At 51.0% G+C, this 27,177-nt stretch overlaps 1 protein-coding gene across 2 annotated transcripts in view; it reads left to right on the top strand.

Moving 5' to 3' along the window:
- The window catches only part of ZNF513 (zinc finger protein 513), a 126,071-nt gene that overhangs the window by 38,402 nt on the left and 60,492 nt on the right, over nucleotides 1-27,177 (top strand). For both annotated transcript variants that reach the window (XM_069728626.1, XM_069728625.1), the window contains exon 2: nucleotides 8,742-8,864. In XM_069728626.1, coding sequence (XP_069584727.1) covers nucleotides 8,742-8,864 — 123 coding nt within the window. The remainder of the gene's footprint in view (nucleotides 1-8,741; nucleotides 8,865-27,177) is intronic.

Genomic DNA, 27,177 nt, shown 5'->3' on the forward strand with positions numbered 1-27,177 from the left:
CCTACGTGAAGACACAGCGCGCGATCTGCGCTGTCATTCCTTTCATCGGTGCGGGCGGCCATCTTCCTGGGGCCGCGCGTGCGCAGATGTAGTGCTCTGCTGCATGGGGCTTCAGGAAAATGGCCGCGGGATGCCGCGCGTGCGCAGAAGAGATCGCGGCGGCCATTTTCCCAAAGCCGAGATGCAAACTCGGCTTTGGGAAAATGGCCGCCGCGATCTCTTCTGCGCACGCGCGGCATCCCGCGGCCATTTTCCTGAAGCCCCGTGCAGCAGAGCACTACATCTGCGCACGCGCGGCCCCAGGAAGATGGCCGCCCGCACCGATGAAAGGAATGACAGCGCAGATCGCGCGCTGTGTCTTCACGTGGGCACAGGGAATCCGGACCTTGGACATGCGCACACCACTACGCCACCAACGGAAACCTGGGGAAGAAAAGAACGCTGTGAACACGCCCACCTGACCAGACCAGCCTGATTGACAGGCGAAAACGCCGACTTTGGTAATGTATTTCTCGGCATACATGGGGAATCAGGGTACACTACATACACCATAGTAACGCACAGCACAGGCCCTATTTAACAGTATTTATATCTCAATCTCAAAAAACGGGGTGACAGGTTCCCTTTAATTACTGTATTTTTTTTAACAGGGATATGTACCCACACTGCTGTATACTACGTGGGCTGTGTTAGATGCTATGTGGGCTGTGCTATATATTACGTGGCCAGTGTTATATACTGCGTGGGCTGTGCTATATATTACGTGGCCAGTGTTATATACTGCGTGGGCTGTGTTAGATACCGCGTGGCTCTGTGCTGTATACTACATGGGCAGTATTATATACTGCATGTGCTGTGCTATATATTACGTGGCCAGTGTTATATACTACGTCGCCTGTGTTATATACTGCGTGGCAGCTACATACTGCGTGGACTGTGTTATATACTGTTTGGGCTGTGTTATATACTGCGTGGCCACTGTTATGTATTTCGTGGCGTGTATTAACGCATCGGGTATTCTACAATATGTATGTATATAACAGCCACATGGTACATAGCATAGGCCACGTATTATTTGTTGTCTGCTATCTACTACATGGCTCCTATATACTACGTGGCCTGTGCTATATACTATATGGCTGCTATATATATTATTATTATTATTATTATTATTTATTATTATAGCGCCATTTATTCCATGGCGCTTTACATGTGAGGAGGGGTATACATAATAAAACAAGTACAATAATCTTGAAAAATACAAGTCACAACTGGTACAGGAGGAGAGAGGACCCTGCCCGCGAGGGCTCACAATCTACAAGGGATGGGTGAGGATACAGTAGGTGAGGGTAGAGCTGGCCGTGCAGCGGTTTGGTCAATCGGTGGTTACTGCAGGTTGTAGGCTTGTCGGAAGAGGTGGGTCTTCAGGTTCTTTTTGAAAATTTCGATGGTAGGCGAGAGTCTGATATGTTGTGGTAGAGCATTCCAGAGTAGGGGGGATGCACGAGAGAAATCTTGTATGCGATTGTGGGAAGAGGAGATAATAGGGGAGTAGAGAAGGAGATCTTGTGAGGATCGGAGGTTGCGTGCAGGAAAGTACCGGGAGACGAGGTCACAGATGTATGGAGGAGACAGGTTGTGGATGGCTGTATATGTCATGGTTAGGCTTTTGTACTGGAGTCTCTGGGTGATGGGGAGCCAGTGCAGGGATTGACAGAGGGGAGAGGCCGGGGAATAGCGGGGGGACAGGTGGATTAGTCGGGCAGCAGAGTTTAGAATAGATTGGAGGGGTGCAAGAGTGTTAGAGGGGAGGCCACAGAGCAGGAGGTTACAGTAGTCAAGGCGGGAGATGATGAGGGCATGGACTAGGGTTTTTGCAGATTCTTGGTTTAGGAATGTGCGGATCCGTGAAATATTTTTGAGTTGGAGGCGGCAGGAAGTGGAAAGGGTTTGGATATGTGGTTTAAAGGAGAGATCAGTGTCAAGGATTACCCCAAGACAGCGAGCTTGTGGGACTGGGGAGAGTGGGCAGCCGTTTACTGTAATGGATAGGTTCGTTGGGGAGATCGCGTGAGATGGGGGAAAGATGATGAATTCTGTTTTGTCCATGTTAAGTTTTAGAAATCTAGTGGAGAAGAAGGATGAAATAGCAGACAGACATTGAGGGATTCTGGTTAGTAGGGAGGTGATATCTGGTCCAGAGATGTAGATCTGTGTGTCGTCAGCATAGAGATGATACTGAAAGCCGTGAGATTCTATGAGCTGTCCCAGGCCAAAGGTGTAGATGGAGAAGAGCAGGGGTCCTAGAACTGAACCTTGCGGGACTCCGACAGATAGGGGGCGAGGTGAGGAGGTGGTGTGTGAGTGGGAGACGCTGAATGTACGGTCAGTTAGGTATGATGAGATCCAGGATAGGGCCAATTCTGTGATGCCAAGGGATGAGAGGGTCTGCAGCAGCAGGGAATGGTCCACTGTGTCAAAGGCAGAGGACAGGTCCAGGAGGAGGAGGGCAGAGTAGTGTCGCTTGCTCTTGGCGGTTAATAGGTCATTGGTGACCTTAGTTAGGGCAGTTTCAGTGGAGTGGTGTGACCGGAAGCCTGATTGAAAGCGGTCGAAGAAGGAGCAGGAAGATAGATGGGAGGACAGTTCAATATGGACATGTTGTTCCAGTAGTTTTGAGGCAAAGGGGAGAAGTGATATAGGGCGATAGCTAGATACAGAGGATGGGTCAAGAGAGGGCTTTTTGAGGATAGGTGTGATTGTGGCATGTTTAAAGCTTGAGGGGAAAATGCCAGTTGTTAGTGATAGGTTAAAGAGATGGGTTAGGGTTGGGATGAAGACTGTGGTGAGGTTTGGAATGAAGTGGGATGGGAGTGGGTCGAGTGCACAGGTGGTGAGATGCGATCTTGAGAGTAGAGTGGAGAGTCCGTCTTCTGTAATGGTGGAGAAGTTGGTTTTGGAGGTGGAGGGCTGGGTAGTTGGGAGGAAGGGTTCTGGGGGTTGTTTACTAAAATTGTCTCTGATGTTCTCAATTTTCTGCTTGAAAAATGAGGCGAAGTCTTCAGCTGAGATGAGTGGGGAGGGAGGAGGTGCTGGGGGACGGAGGAGAGAGTTGAAGGTGTTGAATAACTGTTTGGGGTTGTGAGACAGGGAGGATATGAGAGATGAGAAGTAGGTTTGTTTTGCTGTGGCGAGCATGGTTTTGAAAGCAGTGAGGGACTGTTTGAATGCGATGAAGTGCTCGATGGAGTGGGATCTTTTCCATCTGCGCTCAGCAGCTCTGGATATATATATAGTGAACCAATGAATTTTACCTCTATATTTTTAATTTTTCTGAGATTTTGTTACTTGGTAATAGTGTGTCAGATAATGCAAAGTGTGAAGAAAAAAAAATTCCAGATTTTTATTTTAAATTGATTTTCAAAGTTCGGAAAAAGTGTGAATTTCGGTGTTGCCTGGCTTTACATTTCTCCCCATAACTCAGGCTAGAAAAAAGATCGAGAAACAAAATAAACCCCATTCTACTCAGATCTGTACAGGCTTTCACCAGATATGTCACAAGAGTATCTTTGGTAATATTTTACCTATGCGAACGAAAACACAAAACTTTAAAATGCATTTCTGAAAAAAAGTTTAATTTCAAACTGTCAAAAACTGCACATGTGCCTGCTATGCTCCGAGCCACATCTGTACCAAAATACAAGATGGGATCGTGATGGGATCATATTTTAAAAAAATACCAAATAATCCATGATTGTTAGATATTACTGTATTATTTTATTATGTTACAGCTTAGAAGCAGGAGAGGACAGAGGAGAAAGCTTTGTTAGGGCTGAGAATGACCAGGGGTAGACGGTGACTGCAGAGCAGAGGACCGGCCGGCAGCTCCAGCCTCCAGAGGCCACATTCACACCAAATCTTATCATCCATGATTGTTAGATATTACTGTATTATGTTACAGCTTGGAAGCAGGAGAGGACAGAGGAGAAAGCTTTGTTATAGGGTGAGAACGACCAGGGGTAGACGGTGACTGCAGAGCAGAGGACCGGCCGGCAGCTCCAGCCTCCACAGGCCACATTCACCAAATCTTATCCATGATTGTTAGATATTACTGTATTATGTTACAGTTTAGAAGCAGGAGAGGACAGAGGAGAAGCTTTGTTATAGGGTGAGAATGACCAGGGGTAGACGGTGACTGCAGAGCAGAGGACCGGCCGGCAGCTCCAGCCTCCAGAGGCCACATTCACACCAAATCTTATCATCCATGATTGTTAGATATTACTGTATTATGTTACAGCTTGGAAGCAGGAGAGGACAGAGGAGAAGCTTTGTTATAGGGTGAGAATGACCAGGGGTAGACGGTGACTGCAGAGCAGAGGACCGGCCGGCAGCTCGGCCTCCACAGGCCACATTCACACCAAATCTCATCATCCATGATTGTTAGATATTACTGTATTATGTTACAGCTTGGAAGCAGGAGAGGACAGAGGAGAAGCTTTGTTATAGGGTGAGAATGACCAGGGGTAGACGGTGACTGCAGAGCAGATGACCGGCCGGCAGCTCCAGCCTCCAGAGGCCACATTCACACCAAATCTCATCATCTATGATTGTTAGATATTACTGTATTATGTTACAGTTTAGAAGCAGGAGAGGACAGAGGAGAAAGCTTTGTTATAGGGTGAGAATGACCAGGGGTAGACGGTGACTGCAGAGCAGAGGACCGGCCGGCAGCTCGGCCTCCACAGGCCACATTCACACCAAATCTCATCATCTATGATTGTTAGATATTACTGTATTATGTTACAGTTTAGAAGCAGGAGAGGACAGAGGAGAAGCTTTGTTATAGGGTGAGAATGACCAGGGGTAGACGGTGACTGCAGAGCAGAGGACCGGCCGGCAGCTCCAGCCTCCAGAGGCCACATTCACACCAAATCTTATCATCCATGATTGTTAGATATTACTGTATTATGTTACAGCTTGGAAGCAGGAGAGGACAGAGGAGAAAGCTTTGTTATAGGGTGAGAATGACCAGGGGTAGACGGTGACTGCAGAGCAGAGGACCGGCCGGCAGCTCCAGCCTCCAGAGGCCACATTCACCAAATCTTATCACCCAGGAAACTCCTCAAATGTAGGGAGAAAACTATTCTTATCATCCAGTCCATGTATTGTACAAACCAGGACTACGAAGAGGAGGAGGAGAGTTTGTGAAAACCTCGGTTACAGGAAGCAGAAAGGGGACTCCGCAATACCGGACTGTCATCCCATGTAGTGACACAGAAATAAAAACAAGGGTTTCTTCATTCAGCAGAGACAGTGACGTCCATGACGTGGTAGAAGGCGGCACAAGATCGGCAATGGATGACACAACTGGCGATGTGACCTGTGAATATGATCGGCGCCGGTGGCGGCTACTGGACTCTCCAAAGATTGTAAAAATGAAGACGTAGAAGTGACTCTTCTGCACTTTCTGGTCCAGCGCCGTCCTTTGTGTATCCAAGAAAACCAGACATTGTAAAAGTTACAAAAATCAGATATAACTCAGGTGGAGCCGAGCACCATGACACAAAAAAAACATACTGACACAAAAGGAAACGGCCATTGCTAGTAATATAGACGAGCTGACATCTCACCCACTAGAAGGGACACATTGATGATAAAAGGCCGTGTAACAACCTACTATTAATTGTCTGATTAGTTCACATTTTACAGAACGAGGATTTAACTCCTGGACTATTCATAAACACTTCATAAATGACATGGTCAGTGATATAATAGCAAACAATTGTTCCATGTATAAATAGGTGGTAAAATATTGGTTCTTTTCTTGTTTTTAACATATAATTAGGATGAGCCTGTATTTATAAATCACACTTGAGGATGTGATCACCTTTTATCTTTTTTCCTGCTCAGCATTTTCACCCTGAATGCATTGAACAAGTTGTGTTACGACGATTAAGATGTATTTATTCTGGCTCTTCGGGATTTGTTTTTTGTGTTTCTTTATTGTTACATTTAAATGTTGAATTCAATAAGTTGTAATTTGAAAAGATAAAAGGAAGAAACTCACAAACATAAAATCAGATGATTCAAGGCTTAAAAAAAAAAAATGATAGATCCCAAGCTGAATCCCTGTTCAAATATAAACAAGAACACAAGTAACGCACACGCATGTGTTCACAATTTTAAAACATACGTTTTTTTCACAATTACGCATCAAAATTTTGAATTTGATTTCTCCAAAACATAAAGAAACATAGTCTTCTGACATATGAAATGAAAGCCGGTACCGTTCTGAGAACAATGATGCCTCTCCCACCTCTATATCTTAATTCTAGCCCGAGATATGATCAAAAGTGTAAAGCCATACCAGGCCAAAATCCGCGCTTTCTTGAAACTTTAGAAATCTGTAAAAAATTAACCGATGAAGAAAAAAATTCAAAACTTTTAATTTGTAATTAACTAAAGGTGTACTTCATAAAAACAAAAAATAAAAAATATCTAAAGACGTGAGGTCACTTGATATGGATTGACCTATACATTATATCTATCTATCAATAACCGTGACAGAAAGACGGAAGTGACCCTTAGACAATTATATATAGTGTGTATATATGTATATATATATATATATATATATATATATACACACACACAGTGGGGCAAAAAAGTATTTAGTCAGTCAGCAATAGTGCAAGTTCCACCACTTAAAAAGATGAGAGGCGTCTGTAATTTACATCATAGGTAGACCTCAACTATGGGAGACAAACTGAGAAAAAAAAATCCAGAAAATCACATTGTCTGTTTTTTTATCATTTTATTTGCATATTATGGTGGAAAATAAGTATTTGGTCAGAAACAAAATTTCATCTCAATACTTTGTAATATATCCTTTGTTGGCAATGACAGAGGTCAAACGTTTTCTGTAAGTCTTCACAAGGTTGCCACACACTGTTGTTGGTATGTTGGCCCGTTCCTCCATGCAGATCTCCTCTAGAGCAGTGATGTTTTTGGCTTTTCGCTTGGCAACACGGACTTTCAACTCCCTCCAAAGGTTTTCTATAGGGTTGAGATCTGGAGACTGGCTAGGCCACTCCAGGACCTTGAAATGCTTCTTACGAAGCCACTCCTTCGTTGCCCTGGCGGTGTGCTTTGGATCATTGTCATGTTGAAAGACCCAGCCACGTTTCATCTTCAATGCCCTTGCTGATGGAAGGAGGTTTGCACTCAAAATCTCATGATACATGACCCCATTCATTCTTTCATGTACCCGGATTAGCCGTCCTGGCCCCTTTGCAGAGAAACAGCCCCAAAGCATGATGTTTCCACCACCATGCTTTACAGTAGGTATGGTGTTTGATGGATGCAACTCAGTATTCTTTTTCCTCCAAACACGACAAGTTGTGTTTCTACCAAACAGTTCCAGTTTGGTTTCATCAGACCATAGGACATTCTCCCAAAACTCCTCTGGATCATCCAAATGCTCTCTAGCAAACTTCAGACGGGCCCGGACATGTACTGGTTTAAGCAGTGGGACACGTCTGGCACTGCAGGATCTGAGTCCATGGTGGCGTAGTGTGTTACTTATGGTAGGCCTTGTTACATTGGTCCCAGCTCTCTGCAGTTCATTCACTAGGTCCCCCCGCGTGGTTCTGGGATTTTTGCTCACCGTTCTTGTGATCATTCTGACCCCACGGGGTGGGATTTTGCGTGGAGCCCCAGATCGAGGGAGATTATCAGTGGTCTTGTATGTCTTCCATTTTCTAATTATTGCTCCCACTGTTGATTTCTTCACTCCAAGCTGGTTGACTATTGCAGATTCAGTCTTCCCAGCCTGGTGCAGGGCTACAATTTTGTTTCTGGTGTCCTTTGATAGCTCTTTGGTCTTCACCATAGTGGAGTTTGGAGTCAGACTGTTTGAGGGTGTGCACAGGTGTCTTTTTATACTGATAACAAGTTTAAACAGGTGCCATTACTACAGGTAATGAGTGGAGGAAAGAGGAGACTCTTAAAGAAGAAGTTACAGGTCTGTGAGAGCCAGAAATCTGGATTGTTTGTTTCTGACCAAATACTTATTTTCCACCATAATATGCAAATAAAATGTGAAAAAAACAGACAATGTGATTTTTTTTTCTCAGTTTGTCTCCCATAGTTGAGGTCTACCTATGATGTAAATTACAGACGCCTCTCATCTTTTTAAGTGGTGGAACTTGCACTATTGCTGACTGACTAAATACTTTTTTGCCCCACTGTGTGTGTATATATATATATATATATATATATATATCTTGAAGCTCGTCAAGAGAATGCCAAGAATGTGCAAAGCAGTCATCAAAGCAAAAGGTGACAACTTTGAAGAACCTAGAATATAAGACAAAATTTCAGTTGTTTCACACTTTTTTGTTAAGTATATAATTCCACATGTGTTAATTCATAGTTTTGATGCCTTCAGTGTGAATGTACAATTTTCATAGTCATGAAAGTACAGAAAAATCTTTAATTGAGGTGTGTCCAAACTTTTGGTCTGTACTGTGTATGTATATGTGTATATATATATATATATATATATATATATATATATATATATATATATTATACATGCCTCCTGTGTCCTGCTGTGTACCCCATAATTGGCATCCTCTGGTTGGTGGTCCGTCGTCTTGCTTGTGTGCTCCTGTCTCTTGCACGTGTGGACAGTGTCCGGGGACGGATTGTCTGGGAGTAATGGGCTTTTTCTGTGTCAGGGGGAAGTGCGGACCCTCTGGATGCCGGCAGTCTGGTCCTGGACTCCGATCTGTTACTAGTGGATGAGTTGGATCTTTCAGACAGCAGCGATCGGCTCCTCTCCTTCTCCAAGGACTCTGAAGGTGAGTGTGGGGCTTACTGGTGACATCAGACGTCGCCCTACATTTTTTTTCGGAGGGTGATAATGCTTCTTGTAGTACTTATGAATATGTTTTGTGTAAGTGAGTTTATATATATATATATATATATATATATATATATAATTTAGGAAATGGGGCAGCACAAACCTAGTAGGTTTCGGCCCAATGGTCACTACCCAATAACCATATGATATAAAATTCCAAAGAATGAGTAGTCTGTGCACTGCACAAAGGTGTCAGCGGTGCATGGAAATCCAATCATTCCATGTGTGCAATGGCCGCGGTTCAGCTGCACGGAGCCCTTGTCCAGCAAGTCATATAGTGCAATTAAACGTTAATTATATACATGCCCAGGACTGTTCATGATTAATAGTAGCTGAGCAATGCATGCAGGTGGCAGCCCGTGCAGGAAGGCGTGTGGCCGTGCAGGAAGGCGTGTGGCCGTGCAGGAGGGCGTGTGGCCGTGCAGGAGGGCGTGTGGCCGAGCAGGAGGACGTGTGGCCGTGCAGGAGGGCGTGTGGCCGAGCAAGAGGGCGTGTGGCCGTGCAGGAGGGCGTGTGGCCGAGCAGGAGGGCGTGTGGCCGAGCAGGAGGGCATGTGGCCGAGCAGGAGGACGTGTGGCCGAGCAAGAGGGCGTGTGGCCGTGCAGGAGGGCGTGTGGCCGAGCAGGAGGGCGTGTGGCCGAGCAGGAGGGCGCGTGGCCGAGCAGGAGGGCGCGTGGCCGAGCAGGAGGGCGCGTGGCCGTGCAGGAGGGCGCGTGGCCGTGCAGGAGGGCGCGTGGCCGTGCAGGAGGGCGCGTGGCCGTGCAGGAGGGCGCGTGGCCGTGCAGGGTGGCGCGTGGCCGTGCAGGGGGGGGGCGCGTGGCCGAGCAGGGGGGCGTGTGGCCACTCAGGAGGGCGCGTGGCCGTGCAGGGGGGCGCGTGGCCGTGCAGGAGGGAGTGCGGCCTTGCAGGAGGGCGTGTGACCGAGCAGGAGGGCGTGTGACCGAGCAGGAGGGCGTGTGGCCGTGCAGGAAAGCATTACTCACTGCGGCATCTAACCGCTGACAGAAGGGACATGTTACCAATTTACAAACTCCATCCAGAGCAGGCTTGGGTGGTAGACAGAGATGAGGAAGAGATGTAGGGTGGTGCAGCATTCTGAAGATGACGGGATGGATAATACACATAGTTGAGATGTAGTACAGTTTAGTACCCGTGGAGGGGAGGGGGAATAGATTACGGAGATGTCTCGTGTGGTGTCCCCGGTATACGGCGGGTCTCATGTGGTGTCCCCGGTATACGGCGGGTCTCGTGTGGTGTCCCCGGTATACGGCGGGTCTCGTGTGGTGTCCCCGGTATACGGCAGGTCTCGTGTAGTGTCCCCGGTATACGGCGGGTCTCGTGTGGTGTCCCCGGTATACGGCAGGTCTCGTGTGGTGTCCCCGGTATACGGCGGGTCTCGTGTGGTGTCCCCGGTATACGGCGGGTCTCGTGTGGTGTCCCCGGTATACGGCAGGTCTCATGTGGTGTCCCCGGTATACGGTGGGTCTCGCGTGGTGTCCTCGGTATACGGAGGGTCTCGCGTGGTGTCCCCGGTATACGGCGGGTCTCGTGTGGTGTCCCTGGTATACGGCGGGTCTCGTGTGGTGTCCCCGGTATACGGCGGGTCTCGTGTGGTGTCCCCGGTATACGGCGGGTCTCGTGTGGTGTCCCCGGTATACGGCAGGTCTCGTGTGGTGTCCCCGGTTTACGACAGGTCTCGTGTGGTGTCCCCGGTATACGGCAGGTCTCGTGTGGTGTCCCCGGTATACAACAGGTCTCGTGTGGTGTCTGCGGTATAATAAAAAAGGTGTCAGGACACGCAGAGCATTGCAGCTTGCTGTGTTTGGGACAGTGCATATGTCATAATGCCCATCGTACCTTTGCTTACAATTGGCACCTGAGCATTGGAACAGGACCAAGGAGCAGCAGAGAGAGGCGTCCAGGGCTGGTGGATCATGTGTTCTTGTATGTTTGTGGCCGAATGCTTGTGTTTTACTCACCTGGAGAAGAAATGGCTCCAGTATCACTAAGGGGAGAATACCAGCTGGCGGAGGCGGCATGATGGGGCTATAGTCTGACATCCTATGGATATGACATTTACCACATACCTAAATATTTCACAGTCCCATTCATTGATTTAGGACACTTTTATGACAGCTCCTGGTTTATAGAGACAGGACCCATAGAAAGTGTCCAGTGGGGTTGTAGAGCAGCAGAAGCGCGGTGCCAGAGACTGCATGTTACAGTCAATGCGAGGACCATAGAAAGTGTCCGCTGGGGTTGTAGAGCAGCAGAAGCACGGTGCCGGAGGCTGCATGTTACAGTCAATGCGAGGACCATAGAAAGTGTCCGCTGGGGTTGTAGAGCAGCAGAAGCACGGTGCCGGAGGCTGCATGTTACAGTCAATGCGAGGACCATAGAAAGTGTCCGCTGGGGTTGTAGAGCAGCAGAAGCGCGGTGCCGGAGGCTGCATGTTACAGTCAATGCGAGGACCATAGAAAGTGTCCGGTGTGGTTGTAGAGCAGCAGAAGCGCAGTGCTGGAGGCTGCATGTTAGTCAATGCGAGGACCATAGAAAGTGTCCGCTGGGGTTGTAGAGCAGCAGAAGCGCGGTGCCGGAGGCTGCATGTTACAGTCAATGCGAGGACCATAGAAAGTGTCTGGTGTGGTTGTAGAGCAGCAGAAGCGCGGTGCCGGAGGCTGCATGTTAGTCAATGCGAGGACCATAGAAAGTGTCCGCTGGGGTTGTAGAGCAGCAGAAGCGCGGTGCTGGAGGCTGCATGTTACAGTCAATGCGAGGACCATAGAAATTGTCCGGTGTGGTTGTAGAGCAGCAGAAGCGCAGTGCTGGAGGCTGCATGTTACAGTCAATGCGAGGACCATAGAAAGTGTCCGGTGTGGTTGTAGAGCAGCAGAAGCCTGGTGCCGGAGGCTGCATGTTACAGTCAATGCGAGGACCATAGAAAGTGTCCGGTGTGGTTGTAGAGCAGCAGAAGCGCGGTGCTGGAGGCTGCATGTTACAGTCAATGCGAGGACCATAGAAAGTGTCCGGTGGGGTTGTAGAGCAGCAGAAGCGCGGTGCTGGAGGCTGCATGTTACAGTCAATGCGAGGACCATAGAAAGTGTCCGGTGTGGTTGTAGAGCAGCAGAAGCCTGGTGCCGGAGGCTGCATGTTACAGTCAATGCGAGGACCATAGAAAGTGTCCGGTGGGGTTGTAGAGCAGCAGAAGCGCGGTGCTGGAGGCTGCATGTTACAGTCAATGCGAGGACCATAGAAAGTGTCCGGTGGGGTTGTAGAGCAGCAGAAGCGCGGTGCTGGAGGCTGCATGTTACAGTCAATGCGAGGACCATAGAAATTGTCCGGTGTGGTTGTAGAGCAGCAGAAGCGCGGTGCTGGAGGCTGCATGTTACAGTCAATGCGAGGACCATAGAAAGTGTCCAGTGTGGTTGTAGAGCAGCAGAAGCGCGGTGCCAGAGACTGCATGTTAAAGTCAATGCGAGGACCATAGAAAGTGTCCGGTGTGGTTGTAGAGCAGCAGAAGCCTGGTGCCGGAGGCTGCATGTTACAGTCAATGCGAGGACCATAGAAAGTGTCCGCTGGGGTTGTAGAGCAGCAGAAGCCTGGTGCCGGAGGCTGCATGTTACAGTCAATGCGAGGACCATAGAAAGTGTCCGGTGTGGTTGTAGAGCAGCAGAAGCGCGGTGCCGGAGGCTGCATGTTAGTCAATGCGAGGACCATAGAAAGTGTCCGCTGGGGTTGTAGAGCAGCAGAAGCCTGGTGCCGGAGGCTGCATGTTACAGTCAATGCGAGGACCATAGAAATTGTCCGGTGTGGTTGTAGAGCAGCAGAAGCGCGGTGCTGGAGGCTGCATGTTACAGTCAATGCGAGGACCATAGAAAGTGTCCGGTGGGGTTGTAGAGCAGCAGAAGCGCGGTGCTGGAGGCTGCATGTTAGTCAATGCGAGGACCATAGAAAGTGTCCGGTGGGGTTGTAGAGCAGCAGAAGCGCGGTGCCGAAGACTGCATGTTACAGTCAATGTGAGGACCATAGAAAGTGTCCGGTGGGGTTGTAGAGCAGCAGAAGCGCGGTGCCGGAGGCTGCATGTTACAGTCAATGCGAGGACCATAGAAAGTGTCCGGTGTGGTTGTAGAGCAGCAGAAGCGCGGTGCTGGAGGCTGCATGTTACAGTCAATGTGAGGACCATAGAAAGTGTCCGATGTGGTTGTAGAGCAGCAGAAGCGCGGTGCCGAAGACTGCATGTTACAGTCAATGCGAGGATCATAGAAAGTGTCCGATGTGGTTGTAGAGCAGCAGAAGCGCGGTGCTGGAGGCAGCATGTTACAGTCAATGCGAGGACCATAGAAATTGTCCGGTGGGGTTGTAGAGCAGCAGAAGCGCAGTGCCGGAGGCTGCATGTTACAGTCAATGCGAGGACCATAGAAAGTGTCCGGTGGGGTTGTAGAGCAGCAGCAGAAGCGCGGTGCCGGAGGCTGCATGTTACAGTCAATGCAAGGACCATAGAAAGTGTCCGGTGGGGTTGTAGAGCAGCAGAAGCGCGGTGCCGGAGGCTGCATGTTAGTCAATGCGAGGACCATAGAAAGTGTCGGGTGTGGTTGTAGAGCAGCAGAAGCGCGGTGCCGGAGGCTGCATGTTACAGTCAATGCGAGGACCATAGAAATTGTCCGGTGGGGTTGTAGAGCAGCAGAAGCGCGGTGCCGGAGGCTGCATGTTAGTCAATGCGAGGACCATAGAAATTGTCCGGTGTGGTTGTAGAGCAGCAGCAGAAGCGCGGTGCCGGAGGCTGCATGTTACAGTCAATGCGAGGACCATAGAAATTGTCCGGTGTGGTTGTAGAGCAGCAGAAGCGTGGTGCTGGAGGCTGCATGTTACAGTCAATGCGAGGACCATAGAAATTGTCCGGTGTGGTTGTAGAGCAGCAGCAGAAGTGCGGTGCCGGAGGCTGCATGTTAGTCAATGCGAGGACCATAGAAAGTGTCCGGTGGGGTTGTAGAGCAGCAGAAGCGCGGTGCCGGAGGCTGCATGTTACAGTCAATGCGAGGACCATAGAAAGTGTCGGGTGTGGTTGTAGAGCAGCAGAAGCGCGGTGCCGGAGGCTGCTTGTTACAGTCAATGCGAGGACCATAGAAAGTGTCCGTTGGGGTTGTAAAGCAGCAGAAGCGCGTAGCCGGAGGCTGCATGTTACAGTCAATGCGAGGACCATAAAAAGTGTCCGTTGGGGTTGTAGAGCAGAAGTGCGGTGCCGGAGGCTGCATGTTACAGTCAATGCGAGGACCATAGAAAGTGTCCGTTGGGGTTGTAGAGCAGCAGAAGCGCGGTGCCGGAGACTGCATGTTAGTCAATGCGAGGACCATAGAAAGTGTCGGGTGTGGTTGTAGAGCAGCAGAAGCGCGGTGCCGGAGGCTGCATGTTAGTCAATGCGAGGACCATAGAAAGTGTCCGGTGTGGTTGTAGAGCAGAAGTGCGGTGCCGGAGGCTGCATGTTACAGTCAATGCGAGGACCATAGAAAGTGTCCGGTGTGGTTGTAGAGCAGCAGAAGCGCGGTGCCGGAGGCTGCATGTTACAGTCAATGCGAGGACCATAGAAAGTGTCCGGTGAGGTTGTAGAGCAGCAGAAGCACGGTGCCGGAGGCTGCATGTTACAGTCAATGCGAGGACCATAGAATGTGTCCGGTGTGGTTGTAGAGCAGCAGCAGCAGAAGCGCGGTGCCGGAGGCTGCATGTTACAGTCAATGCGAGGACCATAGAAAGTGTCTACTGGGGTTGTAGAGCACAAACCATTGGATAATTAAAATATAAAGAATTTTATTAAATATGATTAAAAGACAAATATGTAATTCATATGTAGACGTATATAGAACAAGGGGAAACACAGCAAAGTGAACCCAGGGCAATCCACACAGTATAACTGGATATGTACAAGTTAGTCACTACATATATATGCACCAGCAGGCTCTGGATTATAAAGCATATATGATCATAAACAAAATACAACGGAAGTCCATATAATAGATCTTTACAGACTGTATAGATAGTGCAAAGGCTACAGAAATCTGTGGATAGTAGTAAGAGATAAATGTGTCTATTGTAGACTACTATAATATAATAAAAGAGAGGCCATATACTCATAACCCTATATGGTGTTACACAAAAAGTACAAGACTGTGCCAATAATTAAGGTAACCACATAGGTCTGGACTAAAAGTGTCAGTGCATAATGCATACGGCACAAAAGGCCACATAAACCCATATGAGGGCCATATAAAGCGGATCATAAATGCAGTGTCAATGTTGCATGCATACCTGCTGGTACAGAGGATTGCCGTGGGACATACGACCCCCTGGAAGAAGCCACGCTGCGAAACGCGCGTCGGGGTTATCCTGTCCCACGGCAATCCTCTGTACCAGCAGGTATGCATGCAACATTGACACTGCATTTATGATCCGCTTTATATGGCCCTCATATGGGTTTATGTGGCCTTTTGTGCCGTATGCATTATGCACTGACACTTTTAGTCCAGACCTATGTGGTTACCTTAATTATTGGCACAGTCTTGTACTTTTTGTGTAACACCATATAGGGTTATGAGTATATGGCCTCTCCTTTATTATATTATAGTAGTCTACAATAGACACATTTATCTCTTACTACTATCCACAGATTTCTGTAGCTTTTGCACTATCTATACAGTCTGTAAAGATCTATTATATGGACTTCCGTTGTATTTTGTTTATGATCATATATGCTTTATAATCCAGAGCCTGCTGGTGCATATATATGTAGTGACTAACTTGTACATATCCAGTTATACTGTGTGGATTGCCCTGGGTTCACTTTGCTGTGTTTCCCCTTGTTCTATATACGTCTACATATGAATTACATATTTGTCTTTTAATCATATTTAATAAAATTCTTTATATTTTAATTATCCAATGGTTTGTATTTCCCTTCTTTTTTGGATAGATGCTCTTTTTGGAGGTACACCTTCTGTATTGTTTGGTCCATTATTTTGGGTATATGGGGTTGTAGAGCAGCAGCAGAAGTGCGGTGCTGGAGGCTGCATGTTAGTCAATGCGAGGACCATAGAATGTGTCCGGTGGGGTTGTAGAGCAGCAGCAGAAGCGCGGTGCCGGAGACTGCATGTTACAGTTAATGCGAGGATCATAGAAAGTGTCCGGTGGGGTTGTAGAGCAGCAGAAGCGTGGTGGCGGAGGCTGCATGTTACAGTCAATGCGAGGACCATAGAAAGTGTCCGGTGTGGTTGTAGAGCAGCAGAAGCACGGTGCTGGTGGCTGCCTGTTACAGTCAATGCAAGGACCACAGAAAGTGTCCGGTGGGGTTGTAGAGCAGGAGAAGCTTGGTGCTGGTGGCTGCATGTTACAGTCAATGCGAGGACCATAGAAAGTGTCCGGTGTGGTTGTAGAGCAGCAGAAGCACGGTGCTGGTGGCTGCCTGTTACAGTCAATGCAAGGACCATAGAAAGTGTCCGGTGGGGTTGTAGAGCAGGAGAAGCTTGGTGCTGGTGGCTGCATGTTACAGTCAATGTGAGGATCATAGAAAGTGTCCGGTGGGGTTGTAGAGCAGCAGCAGAAGCGCGTTGCCGGAGGCTGCATATTACAGTCAATGCGAGGACCATAGAAAATGTCCAGTGGGGTTGTAGAGCAGCAGAAGCGCGGTGCCGGAGACTGCATGTTACAGTCAATGCGAGGACCATAGAAAGTGTCCAGTGGGGTTGTAGAGCAGCAGCAGAAGCGCGGTGCCGGAGGCTGCATGTTAGTCAATGCGAGGACCATAGAAAGTGTCCGGTGTGGTTGTAGAGCAGCAGAAGCGCGGTGCCGGAGGCTGCATGTTAGTCAATGCGAGGACCATAGAAAGTGTCCAGTGGGGTTGTAGAGCAGCAGAAGCGCGGTGCTGGTGGCTGCCTGTTACAGTCAATGCGAGGACCATAGAAAGTGTCCGGTGTGGTTGTAGAGCAGCAGCAGAAGCATGGTGGCGGAGGCTGCATGTTACAGTCAATGCGAGGACCATAGAAAGTGTCCGGTGTGGTTGTAGAGCAGCAGAAGCACGGTGCTGGTGGCTGCCTGTTACAGTCAATGCAAGGACCACAGAAAGTGTCTGGTGGGGTTGTAGAGCAGGAAAAGCTTGGTGCTGGTGGCTGCATGTTACAGTCAATGCGAGGACCCATAGAAAGTGTCCGGTGGGGTTGTAGAGCAGCAGAAGCGCGGTGCCGGAGGCTGCATGTTAGTCAATGCGAGGACCATAGAAAGTGTCCGGTGGGGTTGTAGAGCAGCAGAAGCGCGGTGCCGGAGGCTGCATGTTGGTCAATGCGAGGACCATAGAAAGTGTCCAGTGGGGTTGTAGAGCAGCAGCAGAAGCGCGGTGCCGGAGACTGCATGTTACAGTCAATGCGAGGACCATAGAAAGTGTCCGGTGTGGTTGTAGAGCAGCAGCAGAAGCGCGGTGCCGGAGGCTGCATGTTAGTCAATGCGAGGACCATAGAAAGTGTCCGGTGTGGTTGTAGAGCAGCAGAAGCGCGGTGCCGGAGGCTGCATGTTGGTCAATGCGAGGACCATAGAAAGTGTCCAGTGGGGTTGTAGAGCAGCAGCAGAAGCGCGGTGCCGGAGGCTGCATGTTACAGTCAATGCGAGGACCATAGAAAGTTTCCTGTGGGGTTGTAGAGCAGCAGAAGCGCGGTGCCGGAGACTGCATGTTACAGTCAATGCGAGGACCATAGAAAGTGTCCGGTGTGGTTGTAGAGCAGCAGAAGCGCGGTGCCGGAGACTGCATGTTACAGTCAATGCGAGGACCATAGAAAGTGTCCGGTGTGGTTGTAGAGCAGCAGAAGCGTGGTGGCGGAGTCTGCATGTTACAGTCAATGCGAGGACCATAGAAAGTGTCCGGTGTGGTTGTAGAGCAGCAGAAGCGCGGTGCTGGTGGCTGCCTGTTACAGTCAATGCAAGCACCATAGAAAGTGTCCGGTGGGGTTGTAGAGCAGGAGAAGCTTGGTGCTGGTGGCTGCATGTTACAGTCAATGCGAGGACCCATAGAAAGTGTCCAGTGGGGTTGTAGAGCAGCAGAAGCGCGGTGCCGGAGACTGCATGTTAGTCAATGCGAGGATCATAGAAAGTGTCCTGTGGGGTTGTAGAGCAGCAGAAGCGCGGTGCTGGTGGCTGCCTGTTACAGTCAATGCAAGGACCACAGAAAGTGTCTGGTGGGGTTGTAGAGCAGGAGAAGCTTGGTGCTGGAGGCTGCATGTTACAGTCAATGCGAGGACCATAGAAAGTGTCCGGTGTGGTTGTAGAGCAGCAGAAGCGCGGTGCTGGTGGCTGCATGTTACAGGTAATGCGAGGACCATAGAAAGTGTCCGGTGTGGTTGTAGAGCAGCAGAAGCGCGGTGCTGGTGGCTGCCTGTTACAGTCAATGCAAGGACCACAGAAAGTGTCCGGTGGGGTTGTAGAGCAGGAGAAGCTTGGTGCTGGAGACTGCATGTTACAGTCAATGGAAGGACCACAGAAAGTGTCCGGTGGGGTTGTAGAGCAGGAGAAGCTTGGTGCTGGTGGCTGCATGTTACAGGTAATGCGAGGACCATAGAAAGTGTCCGGTGGGGTTGTAGAGCAGCAGAAGCGCGGTGCCGGAGGCTGCATGTTACAGTCAATGCGAGGACCATAGAAAGTGTCCGGTGTGGTTGTAGAGCAGCAGAAGCGTGGTGCTGGAGGCTGCATGTTAGTCAATGCGAGGACCATAGAAAGTGTCCGGTGTTGTTGTAGAGCAGCAGAAGCCCGGTGCCGGAGACTGCATGTTAGTCAATGCGAGGACCATAGAAAGTGTCCGCTGGGGTTGTAGAGCAGCAGAAGCGTGGTGCCGGAGGCTGCATGTTACAGTCAATGCGAGGACCATAGAAATTGTCCGGTGGGGTTGTAGAGCAGCAGAAGCGCGGTGCCGGAGGCTGCATGTTACAGTCAATGCGAGGACCATAGAAAGTGTCCGGTGTGGTTGTAGAGCAGCAGAAGCGCGGTGTCGGTGGCTACATGTTACAGTCAATGTAAGGACCATAGAAAGTGTCCGGTGGGGTTGTAGAGCAGCAGAAGCGAGGAGCCAGAGGCTGCATGTTAGTCAATGCGAGGACCATAGAAAGTGTCCGGTGGGGTTGTAGAGCAGCAGAAGCGTGGTGCCGGAGACTGCATGTTAGTCAATGCGAGGACCATAGAAAGTGTCCTGTGGGGTTGTAGAGCAGCAGAAGCGCGGTGCCGGAGGCTGCATGTTACAGTCAATGTGAGGACTATAGAAAGTGTCCGGTGTGGTTGTAGAGCAGCAGAAGCGCGGTGTCGGTGGCTACATGTTACAGTCAATGTAAGGACCATAGAAAGTGTCCGGTGGGGTTGTAGAGCAGCAGAAGCGAGGAGCCAGAGGCTGCATGTTAGTCAATGCGAGGACCATAGAAAGTGTCCTGTGGGGTTGTAGAGCAGCAGAAGCGCGGTGCCGGAGGCTGCATGTTACAGTCAATGTGAGGACCATAGAAAGTGTCCAGTGGGGTTGTAGAGCAGCAGAAGCGCGGTGCCGGAGACTGCATGTTAGTCAATGCGAGGACCATAGAAAGTGTCCTGTGGGGTTGTAGAGCAGCAGAAGCGTGGTGCCGGAGGCTGCATGTTACAGTCAATGCGAGGACCATAGAAAGTGTCCGGTGTGGTTGTAGAGCAGAAGCAGAAGCGCGGTGCCGGAGACTGCATGTTGCAGTCATTGCGAGGACCATAGAAAGTGTCCGGTGTGGTTGTAGAGCAGCAGAAGCGCGGTGTCGGTGGCTACATGTTACAGTCAATGTAAGGACCATAGAAAGTGTCCGGTGTGGTTGTAGAGCAGAAGCAGAAGCGCGGTGCTGGAGGCTGCATGTTACAGTCAATGCGAGGACCATAGAAAGTGTCCGGTGTGGTTGTAGAGCAGCAGAAGCGCGGTGTCGGTGGCTACATGTTACAGTCAATGTAAGGACCATAGAAAGTGTCCGGTGTGGTTGTAGAGCAGCAGAAGCGCAGTGCCGGAGGCTGCATGTTAGTCAATGCGAGGACCATAGAAAGTGTCTGGTGTGGTTGTAGAGCAGCAGAAGCGCGGTGCCGGAGGCTGCATGTTAGTCAATGCGAGGACCATAGAAAGTGTCTACTGGGGTTGTAGAGCAGCAGCAGAAGTGCGGTGCCGGAGGCTGCATGTTACAGTCAATGCGAGGATCATAGAAAGTGTCCGCTGTGGTTGTAGAGCAGCAGCAGAAGCACGGTGCCGGAGGCTGCATGTTACAGTCAATGTGAGGACCATAGAAAGTGTCCGGTGTGGTTGTAGAGCAGCAGAAGCGCGGTGCCGGAGACTGCATGTTACAGTCAATGCGAGGACCATAGAAAGTGTCCGGTGTGGTTGTAGAGCAGCAGAAGCGCCGTGCCGGAGGCTGCATGTTGGTCAATGCGAGGACCATAGAAAGTGTCCAGTGGGGTTGTAGAGCAGCAGCAGAAGCGCGGTGCAGGAGGCTGCATGTTAGTCAATGCGAGGACCATAGAAAGTGTCCGGTGGGGTTGTAGAGCAGCAGAAGCGCGGTGCCGGATGCTGCATGTTGGTCAATGCGAGGACCATAGAAAGTGTCCAGTGGGGTTGTAGAGCAGCAGCAGAAGCGCGGTGCCGGAGACTGCATGTTAGTCAATGCGAGGACCATAGAAAGTGTCCGGTGGGGTTGTAGAGCAGCAGAAGCGCGGTGCCGGAGACTGCATGTTACAGTCAATGCGAGGACCATAGAAAGTGTCCGGTGTGGTTGTAGAGCAGCAGCAGAAGCGCGGTGCCGGAGGCTGCATGTTAGTCAATGCGAGGACCATAGAAAGTGTCCTGTGTGGTTGTAGAGCAGCAGCAGAAGCGCGGTGCCGGAGGCTGCATGTTAGTCAATGCGAGGACCATAGAAAGTGTCCTGTGTGGTTGTAGAGCAGCAGCAGAAGCGCGGTGCCGGAGGCTGCATGTTAGTCAATGCGAGGACCATAGAAAGTGTCCGGTGTGGTTGTAGAGCAGCAGCAGAAGCGCGGTGCCGGAGACTGCATGTTACAGTCAATGCGAGGACCATAGAAAGTGTCCGGTGTAGTTGTAGAGCAGCAGAAGCGTGGTGGCGGAGTCTGCATGTTAGTCAATGCGAGGACCATAGAAAGTGTCCGGTGGGGTTGTAGAGCAGCAGAAGCGCGGTGCCGGAGACTGCATGTTACAGTCAATGCGAGGACCATAGAAAGTGTCCGGTGTGGTTGTAGAGCAGCAGCAGAAGCGCGGTGCCGGAGGCTGCATGTTAGTCAATGCGAGGACCATAGAAAGTGTCCTGTGTGGTTGTAGAGCAGCAGCAGAAGCGCGGTGCCGGAGGCTGCATGTTAGTCAATGCGAGGACCATAGAAAGTGTCCTGTGGGGTTGTAGAGCAGCAGCAGAAGCGCGGTGCCGGAGGCTGCATGTTAGTCAATGCGAGGACCATAGAAAGTGTCCGGTGTGGTTGTAGAGCAGCAGCAGAAGCGCGGTGCCGGAGACTGCATGTTACAGTCAATGCGAGGACCATAGAAAGTGTCCGGTGTAGTTGTAGAGCAGCAGAAGCGTGGTGGCGGAGTCTGCATGTTAGTCAATGCGAGGACCATAGAAAGTGTCCGGTGTGGTTGTAGAGCAGCAGAAGCGCGGTGCTGGTGGCTGCCTGTTACAGTCAATGCAAGCACCATAGAAAGTGTCCGGTGGGGTTGTAGAGCAGGAGAAGCTTGGTGCTGGTGGCTGCATGTTACAGTCAATGCGAGGACCCATAGAAAGTGTCCAGTGGGGTTGTAGAGCAGCAGAAGCGCGGTGCCGGAGACTGCATGTTAGTCAATGCGAGGACCATAGAAAGTGTCCTGTGGGGTTGTAGAGCAGCAGAAGCGCGGTGCTGGTGGCTGCCTGTTACAGTCAATGCAAGGACCACAGAAAGTGTCTGGTGGGGTTGTAGAGCAGGAGAAGCTTGGTGCTGGAGGCTGCATGTTACAGTCAATGCGAGGACCATAGAAAGTGTCCGGTGTGGTTGTAGAGCAGCAGAAGCGCGGTGCTGGTGGCTGCCTGTTACAGTCAATGCAAGGACCACAGAAAGTGTCCGGTGGGGTTGTAGAGCAGGAGAAGCTTGGTGCTGGAGACTGCATGTTACAGTCAATGGAAGGACCACAGAAAGTGTCCGGTGGGGTTGTAGAGCAGGAGAAGCTTGGTGCTGGTGGCTGCATGTTACAGGTAATGCAAGGACCATAGAAAGTGTCCGGTGGGGTTGTAGAGCAGCAGAAGCGCGGTGCCGGAGACTGCATATTACAGTCAATGCGAGGACCATAGAAAGTGTCCGGTGTGGTTGTAGAGCAGCAGAAGCGCGGTGCTGGTGGCTGCCTGTTACAGTCAATGCAAGGACCACAGAAAGTGTCCGGTGGGGTTGTAGAGCAGGAGAAGCTTGGTGCTGGTGGCTGCATGTTAGTCAATGCGAGGACCCATAGTGTCCAGTGGGGTTGTAGAGCAGCAGAAGCGCGGTGTCGGTGGCTACATGTTACAGTCAATGTAAGGACCATAGAAAGTGTCCGGTGTGGTTGTAGAGCAGCAGAAGCGCGGTGCCGGAGGCTGCATGTTAGTCAATGCGAGGACCATAGAAAGTGTCTACTGGGGTTGTAGAGCAGCAGCAGAAGTTCGGTGCCGGAGGCTGCATGTTACAGTCAATGCGAGGACCATAGAAAGTGTCCGGTGTGGTTGTAGAGCAGCAGAAGCGCAGTGCCGGAGGCTGCATGTTAGTCAATGCGAGGACCATAGAAAGTGTCCGGTGGGGTTGTAGAGCAGGAGAAGCTTGGTGCTGGTGGCTGCATGTTACAGTTAATGCGAGGACCATAGAAAGTGTCCGGTGTGGTTGTAGAGCAGCAGAAGCGCGGTGCCGGAGACTGCATGTTAGTCAATGCGAGGACCATAGAAAGTGTCCGGTGTGGTTGTAGAGCAGCAGAAGCGCGGTGCCGGAGTCTGCATGTTACAGTCAATGCGAGGACCATAGAAAGTGTCCGGTGTGGTTGTAGAGCAGCAGAAGCGCGGTGCCGGAGACTGCATGTTAGTCAATGCGAGGACCATAGAAAGTGTCCTGTGGGGTTGTAGAGCAGCAGAAGCGCGGTGCTGGTGGCTGCCTGTTACAGTCAATGCAAGGACCACAGAAAGTGTCCGGTGGGGTTGTAGAGCAGGAGAAGCTTGGTGCTGGTGGCTGCATGTTAGTCAATGCGAGGACCCATAGTGTCCAGTGGGGTTGTAGAGCAGCAGAAGCGCGTTGTCGGTGGCTACATGTTACAGTCAATGTAAGGACCATAGAAAGTGTCCGGTGTGGTTGTAGAGCAGCAGAAGCGCAGTGCCGGAGGCTGCATGTTAGTCAATGCGAGGACCATAGAAAGTGTCCGGTGTGGTTGTAGAGCAGCAGAAGCGCGGTGCCGGAGTCTGCATGTTACAGTCAATGCGAGGACCATAGAAAGTGTCCGGTGTGGTTGTAGAGCAGCAGAAGCGCGGTGCTGGTGGCTGCCTGTTACAGTCAATGCGAGGACCACAGAAAGTGTCCGGTGGGGTTGTAGAGCAGGAGAAGCTTGGTGCTGGTGGCTGCATGTTACAGTCAATGCGAGGACCCATAGAAAGTGTCCAGTGGGGTTGTAGAGCAGCAGAAGCGCGGTGCCGGAGACTGCATGTTAGTCAATGCGAGGACCATAGAAAGTGTCCTGTGGGGTTGTAGAGCAGCAGAAGCGCGGTGCCGGAGACTGCATGTTAGTCAATGCGAGGACCATAGAAAGTGTCCGGTGTGGTTGTAGAGCAGCAGAAGCGCGGTGCTGGTGGCTGCCTGTTACAGTCAATGCGAGGACCATAGAAAGTGTCCGGTGTGGTTGTAGAGCAGCAGAAGCTTGGTGCTGGTGGCTGCATGTTACAGGTAATGCAAGGACCATAGAAAGTGTCCGGTGGGGTTGTAGAGCAGCAGAAGCGCGGTGCCGGAGGCTGCATGTTAGTCAATGCGAGGACCATAGAAAGTGTCTGGTGTGGTTGTAGAGCAGCAGAAGCGCGGTGCCGGAGGCTGCATGTTAGTCAACGCGAGGACCATAGAAAGTGTCTACTGGGGTTGTAGAGCAGCAGCAGAAGTGCGGTGCCGGAGGCTGCATGTTACAGTCAATGCGAGGATCATAGAAAGTGTCCGGTGTGGTTGTAGAGCAGCAGAAGCGCGGTGCCGGAGGCTGCATGTAGGTCAATGCGAGGACCATAGAAAGTGTCCGGTGTGGTTGTAGAGCAGCAGAAGCGCCGTGCCGGAGGCTGCATGTTAGTCAATGCGAGGACCATAGAAAGTGTCCAGTGGGGTTGTAGAGCAGCAGCAGAAGCGCGGTGCCGGAGACTGCATGTTAGTCAATGCGAGGACCATAGAAAGTGTCCAGTGGGGTTGTAGAGCAGCAGCAGAAGCGCGGTGCCGGAGACTGCATGTTACAGTCAATGCGAGGACCATAGAAAGTGTCCGGTGGGGTTGTAGAGCAGCAGCAGAAGTGCGGTGCCGGAGGCTGCATGTTACAGTCAATGCGAGGACCATAGAAAGTGTCCGGTGTGGTTGTAGAGCAGCAGAAGCGCGGTGCTGGTGGCTGCCTGTTACAGTCAATGCAAGCACCATAGAAAGTGTCCGGTGTGGTTGTAGAGCAGCAGAAGCGCCGTGCCGGAGGCTGCATGTTAGTCAATGCGAGGACCATAGAAAGTGTCCAGTGGGGTTGTAGAGCAGCAGCAGAAGCGCGGTGCCGGAGACTGCATGTTAGTCAATGCGAGGACCATAGAAAGTGTCCAGTGGGGTTGTAGAGCAGCAGCAGAAGCGCGGTGCCGGAGACTGCATGTTACAGTCAATGCGAGGACCATAGAAAGTGTCCGGTGGGGTTGTAGAGCAGCAGCAGAAGCGCGGTGCCGGAGTCTGCATGTTACAGTCAATGCGAGGACCATAGAAAGTGTCCGGTGTGGTTGTAGAGCAGCAGAAGCGCGGTGCTGGTGGCTGCCTGTTACAGTCAATGCAAGCACCATAGAAAGTGTCCGGTGGGGTTGTAGAGCAGGAGAAGCTTGGTGCTGGTGGCTGCATGTTACAGTCAATGCGAGGACCCATAGAAAGTGTCCAGTGGGGTTGTAGAGCAGCAGAAGCGCGGTGCCGGAGACTGCATGTTAGTCAATGCGAGGACCATAGAAAGTGTCCTGTGGGGTTGTAGAGCAGCAGAAGCGCGGTGCTGGTGGCTGCCTGTTACAGTCAATGCAAGGACCACAGAAAGTGTCTGGTGGGGTTGTAGAGCAGGAGAAGCTTGGTGCTGGAGGCTGCATGTTACAGTCAATGCGAGGACCATAGAAAGTGTCCTGTGGGGTTGTAGAGCAGCAGAAGCGCGGTGCTGGTGGCTGCCTGTTACAGTCAATGCAAGGACCACAGAAAGTGTCCGGTGGGGTTGTAGAGCAGGAGAAGCTTGGTGCTGGAGACTGCATGTTACAGTCAATGGAAGGACCACAGAAAGTGTCCGGTGGGGTTGTAGAGCAGGAGAAGCTTGGTGCTGGTGGCTGCATGTTACAGGTAATGCAAGGACCATAGAAAGTGTCCGGTGGGGTTGTAGAGCAGCAGAAGCACGGTGCCGGAGGCTGCATGTTAGTCAATGCGAGGACCATAGAAAGTGTCCTGTGGGGTTGTAGAGCAGCAGAAGCGCAGTGCCGGAGGCTGCATGTTACAGTCAATGCGAGGACCATAGAAAGTGTCCGGTGGGGTTGTAGAGCAGCAGAAGCGCGGTGCCGGAGGCTGCATGTTGGTCAATGCGAGGACCATAGAAAGTGTCCAGTGGGGTTGTAGAGCAGCAGCAGAAGCGCGGTGCCGGAGACTGCATGTTAGTCAATGCGAGGACCATAGAAAGTGTCCGGTGGGGTTGTAGAGCAGCAGAAGCGCGGTGCCGGAGTCTGCATGTTACAGTCAATGCGAGGACCATAGAAAGTGTCCGGTGTGGTTGTAGAGCAGCAGAAGCGCGGTGCTGGTGGCTGCCTGTTACAGTCAATGCAAGCACCATAGAAAGTGTCCGGTGGGGTTGTAGAGCAGGAGAAGCTTGGTGCTGGTGGCTGCATGTTACAGTCAATGCGAGGACCCATAGAAAGTGTCCAGTGGGGTTGTAGAGCAGCAGAAGCGCGGTGCCGGAGACTGCATGTTAGTCAATGCGAGGACCATAGAAAGTGTCCTGTGGGGTTGTAGAGCAGCAGAAGCGCGGTGCTGGTGGCTGCCTGTTACAGTCAATGCAAGGACCACAGAAAGTGTCTGGTGGGGTTGTAGAGCAGGAGAAGCTTGGTGCTGGAGGCTGCATGTTACAGTCAATGCGAGGACCATAGAAAGTGTCCTGTGGGGTTGTAGAGCAGCAGAAGCGCGGTGCTGGTGGCTGCCTGTTACAGTCAATGCAAGGACCACAGAAAGTGTCCGGTGGGGTTGTAGAGCAGGAGAAGCTTGGTGCTGGAGACTGCATGTTACAGTCAATGGAAGGACCACAGAAAGTGTCCGGTGGGGTTGTAGAGCAGGAGAAGCTTGGTGCTGGTGGCTGCATGTTACAGGTAATGCAAGGACCATAGAAAGTGTCCGGTGGGGTTGTAGAGCAGCAGAAGCACGGTGCCGGAGGCTGCATGTTAGTCAATGCGAGGACCATAGAAAGTGTCCTGTGGGGTTGTAGAGCAGCAGAAGCGCAGTGCCGGAGGCTGCATGTTACAGTCAATGCGAGGACCATAGAAAGTGTCCGGTGTGGTTGTAGAGCAGCAGAAGCGCGGTGCCGGAGACTGCATATTACAGTCAATGCGAGGACCATAGAAAGTGTCCGGTGTGGTTGTAGAGCAGCAGAAGCGCGGTGCTGGTGGCTGCCTGTTACAGTCAATGCAAGGACCACAGAAAGTGTCCGGTGGGGTTGTAGAGCAGGAGAAGCTTGGTGCTGGTGGCTGCATGTTAGTCAATGCGAGGACCCATAGTGTCCAGTGGGGTTGTAGAGCAGCAGAAGCGCGGTGTCGGTGGCTACATGTTACAGTCAATGTAAGGACCATAGAAAGTGTCCGGTGGGGTTGTAGAGCAGCAGAAGCGCAGTGCCGGAGGCTGCATGTTAGTCAATGCGAGGACCATAGAAAGTGTCTGGTGTGGTTGTAGAGCAGCAGAAGCGCGGTGCCGGAGGCTGCATGTTAGTCAATGCGAGGACCATAGAAAGTGTCTACTGGGGTTGTAGAGCAGCAGCA

Source organism: Ranitomeya imitator, chromosome 5 (assembly GCF_032444005.1).
Source record: "Ranitomeya imitator isolate aRanImi1 chromosome 5, aRanImi1.pri, whole genome shotgun sequence".
Taxonomy (NCBI): Eukaryota; Metazoa; Chordata; class Amphibia; order Anura; family Dendrobatidae; genus Ranitomeya; species Ranitomeya imitator.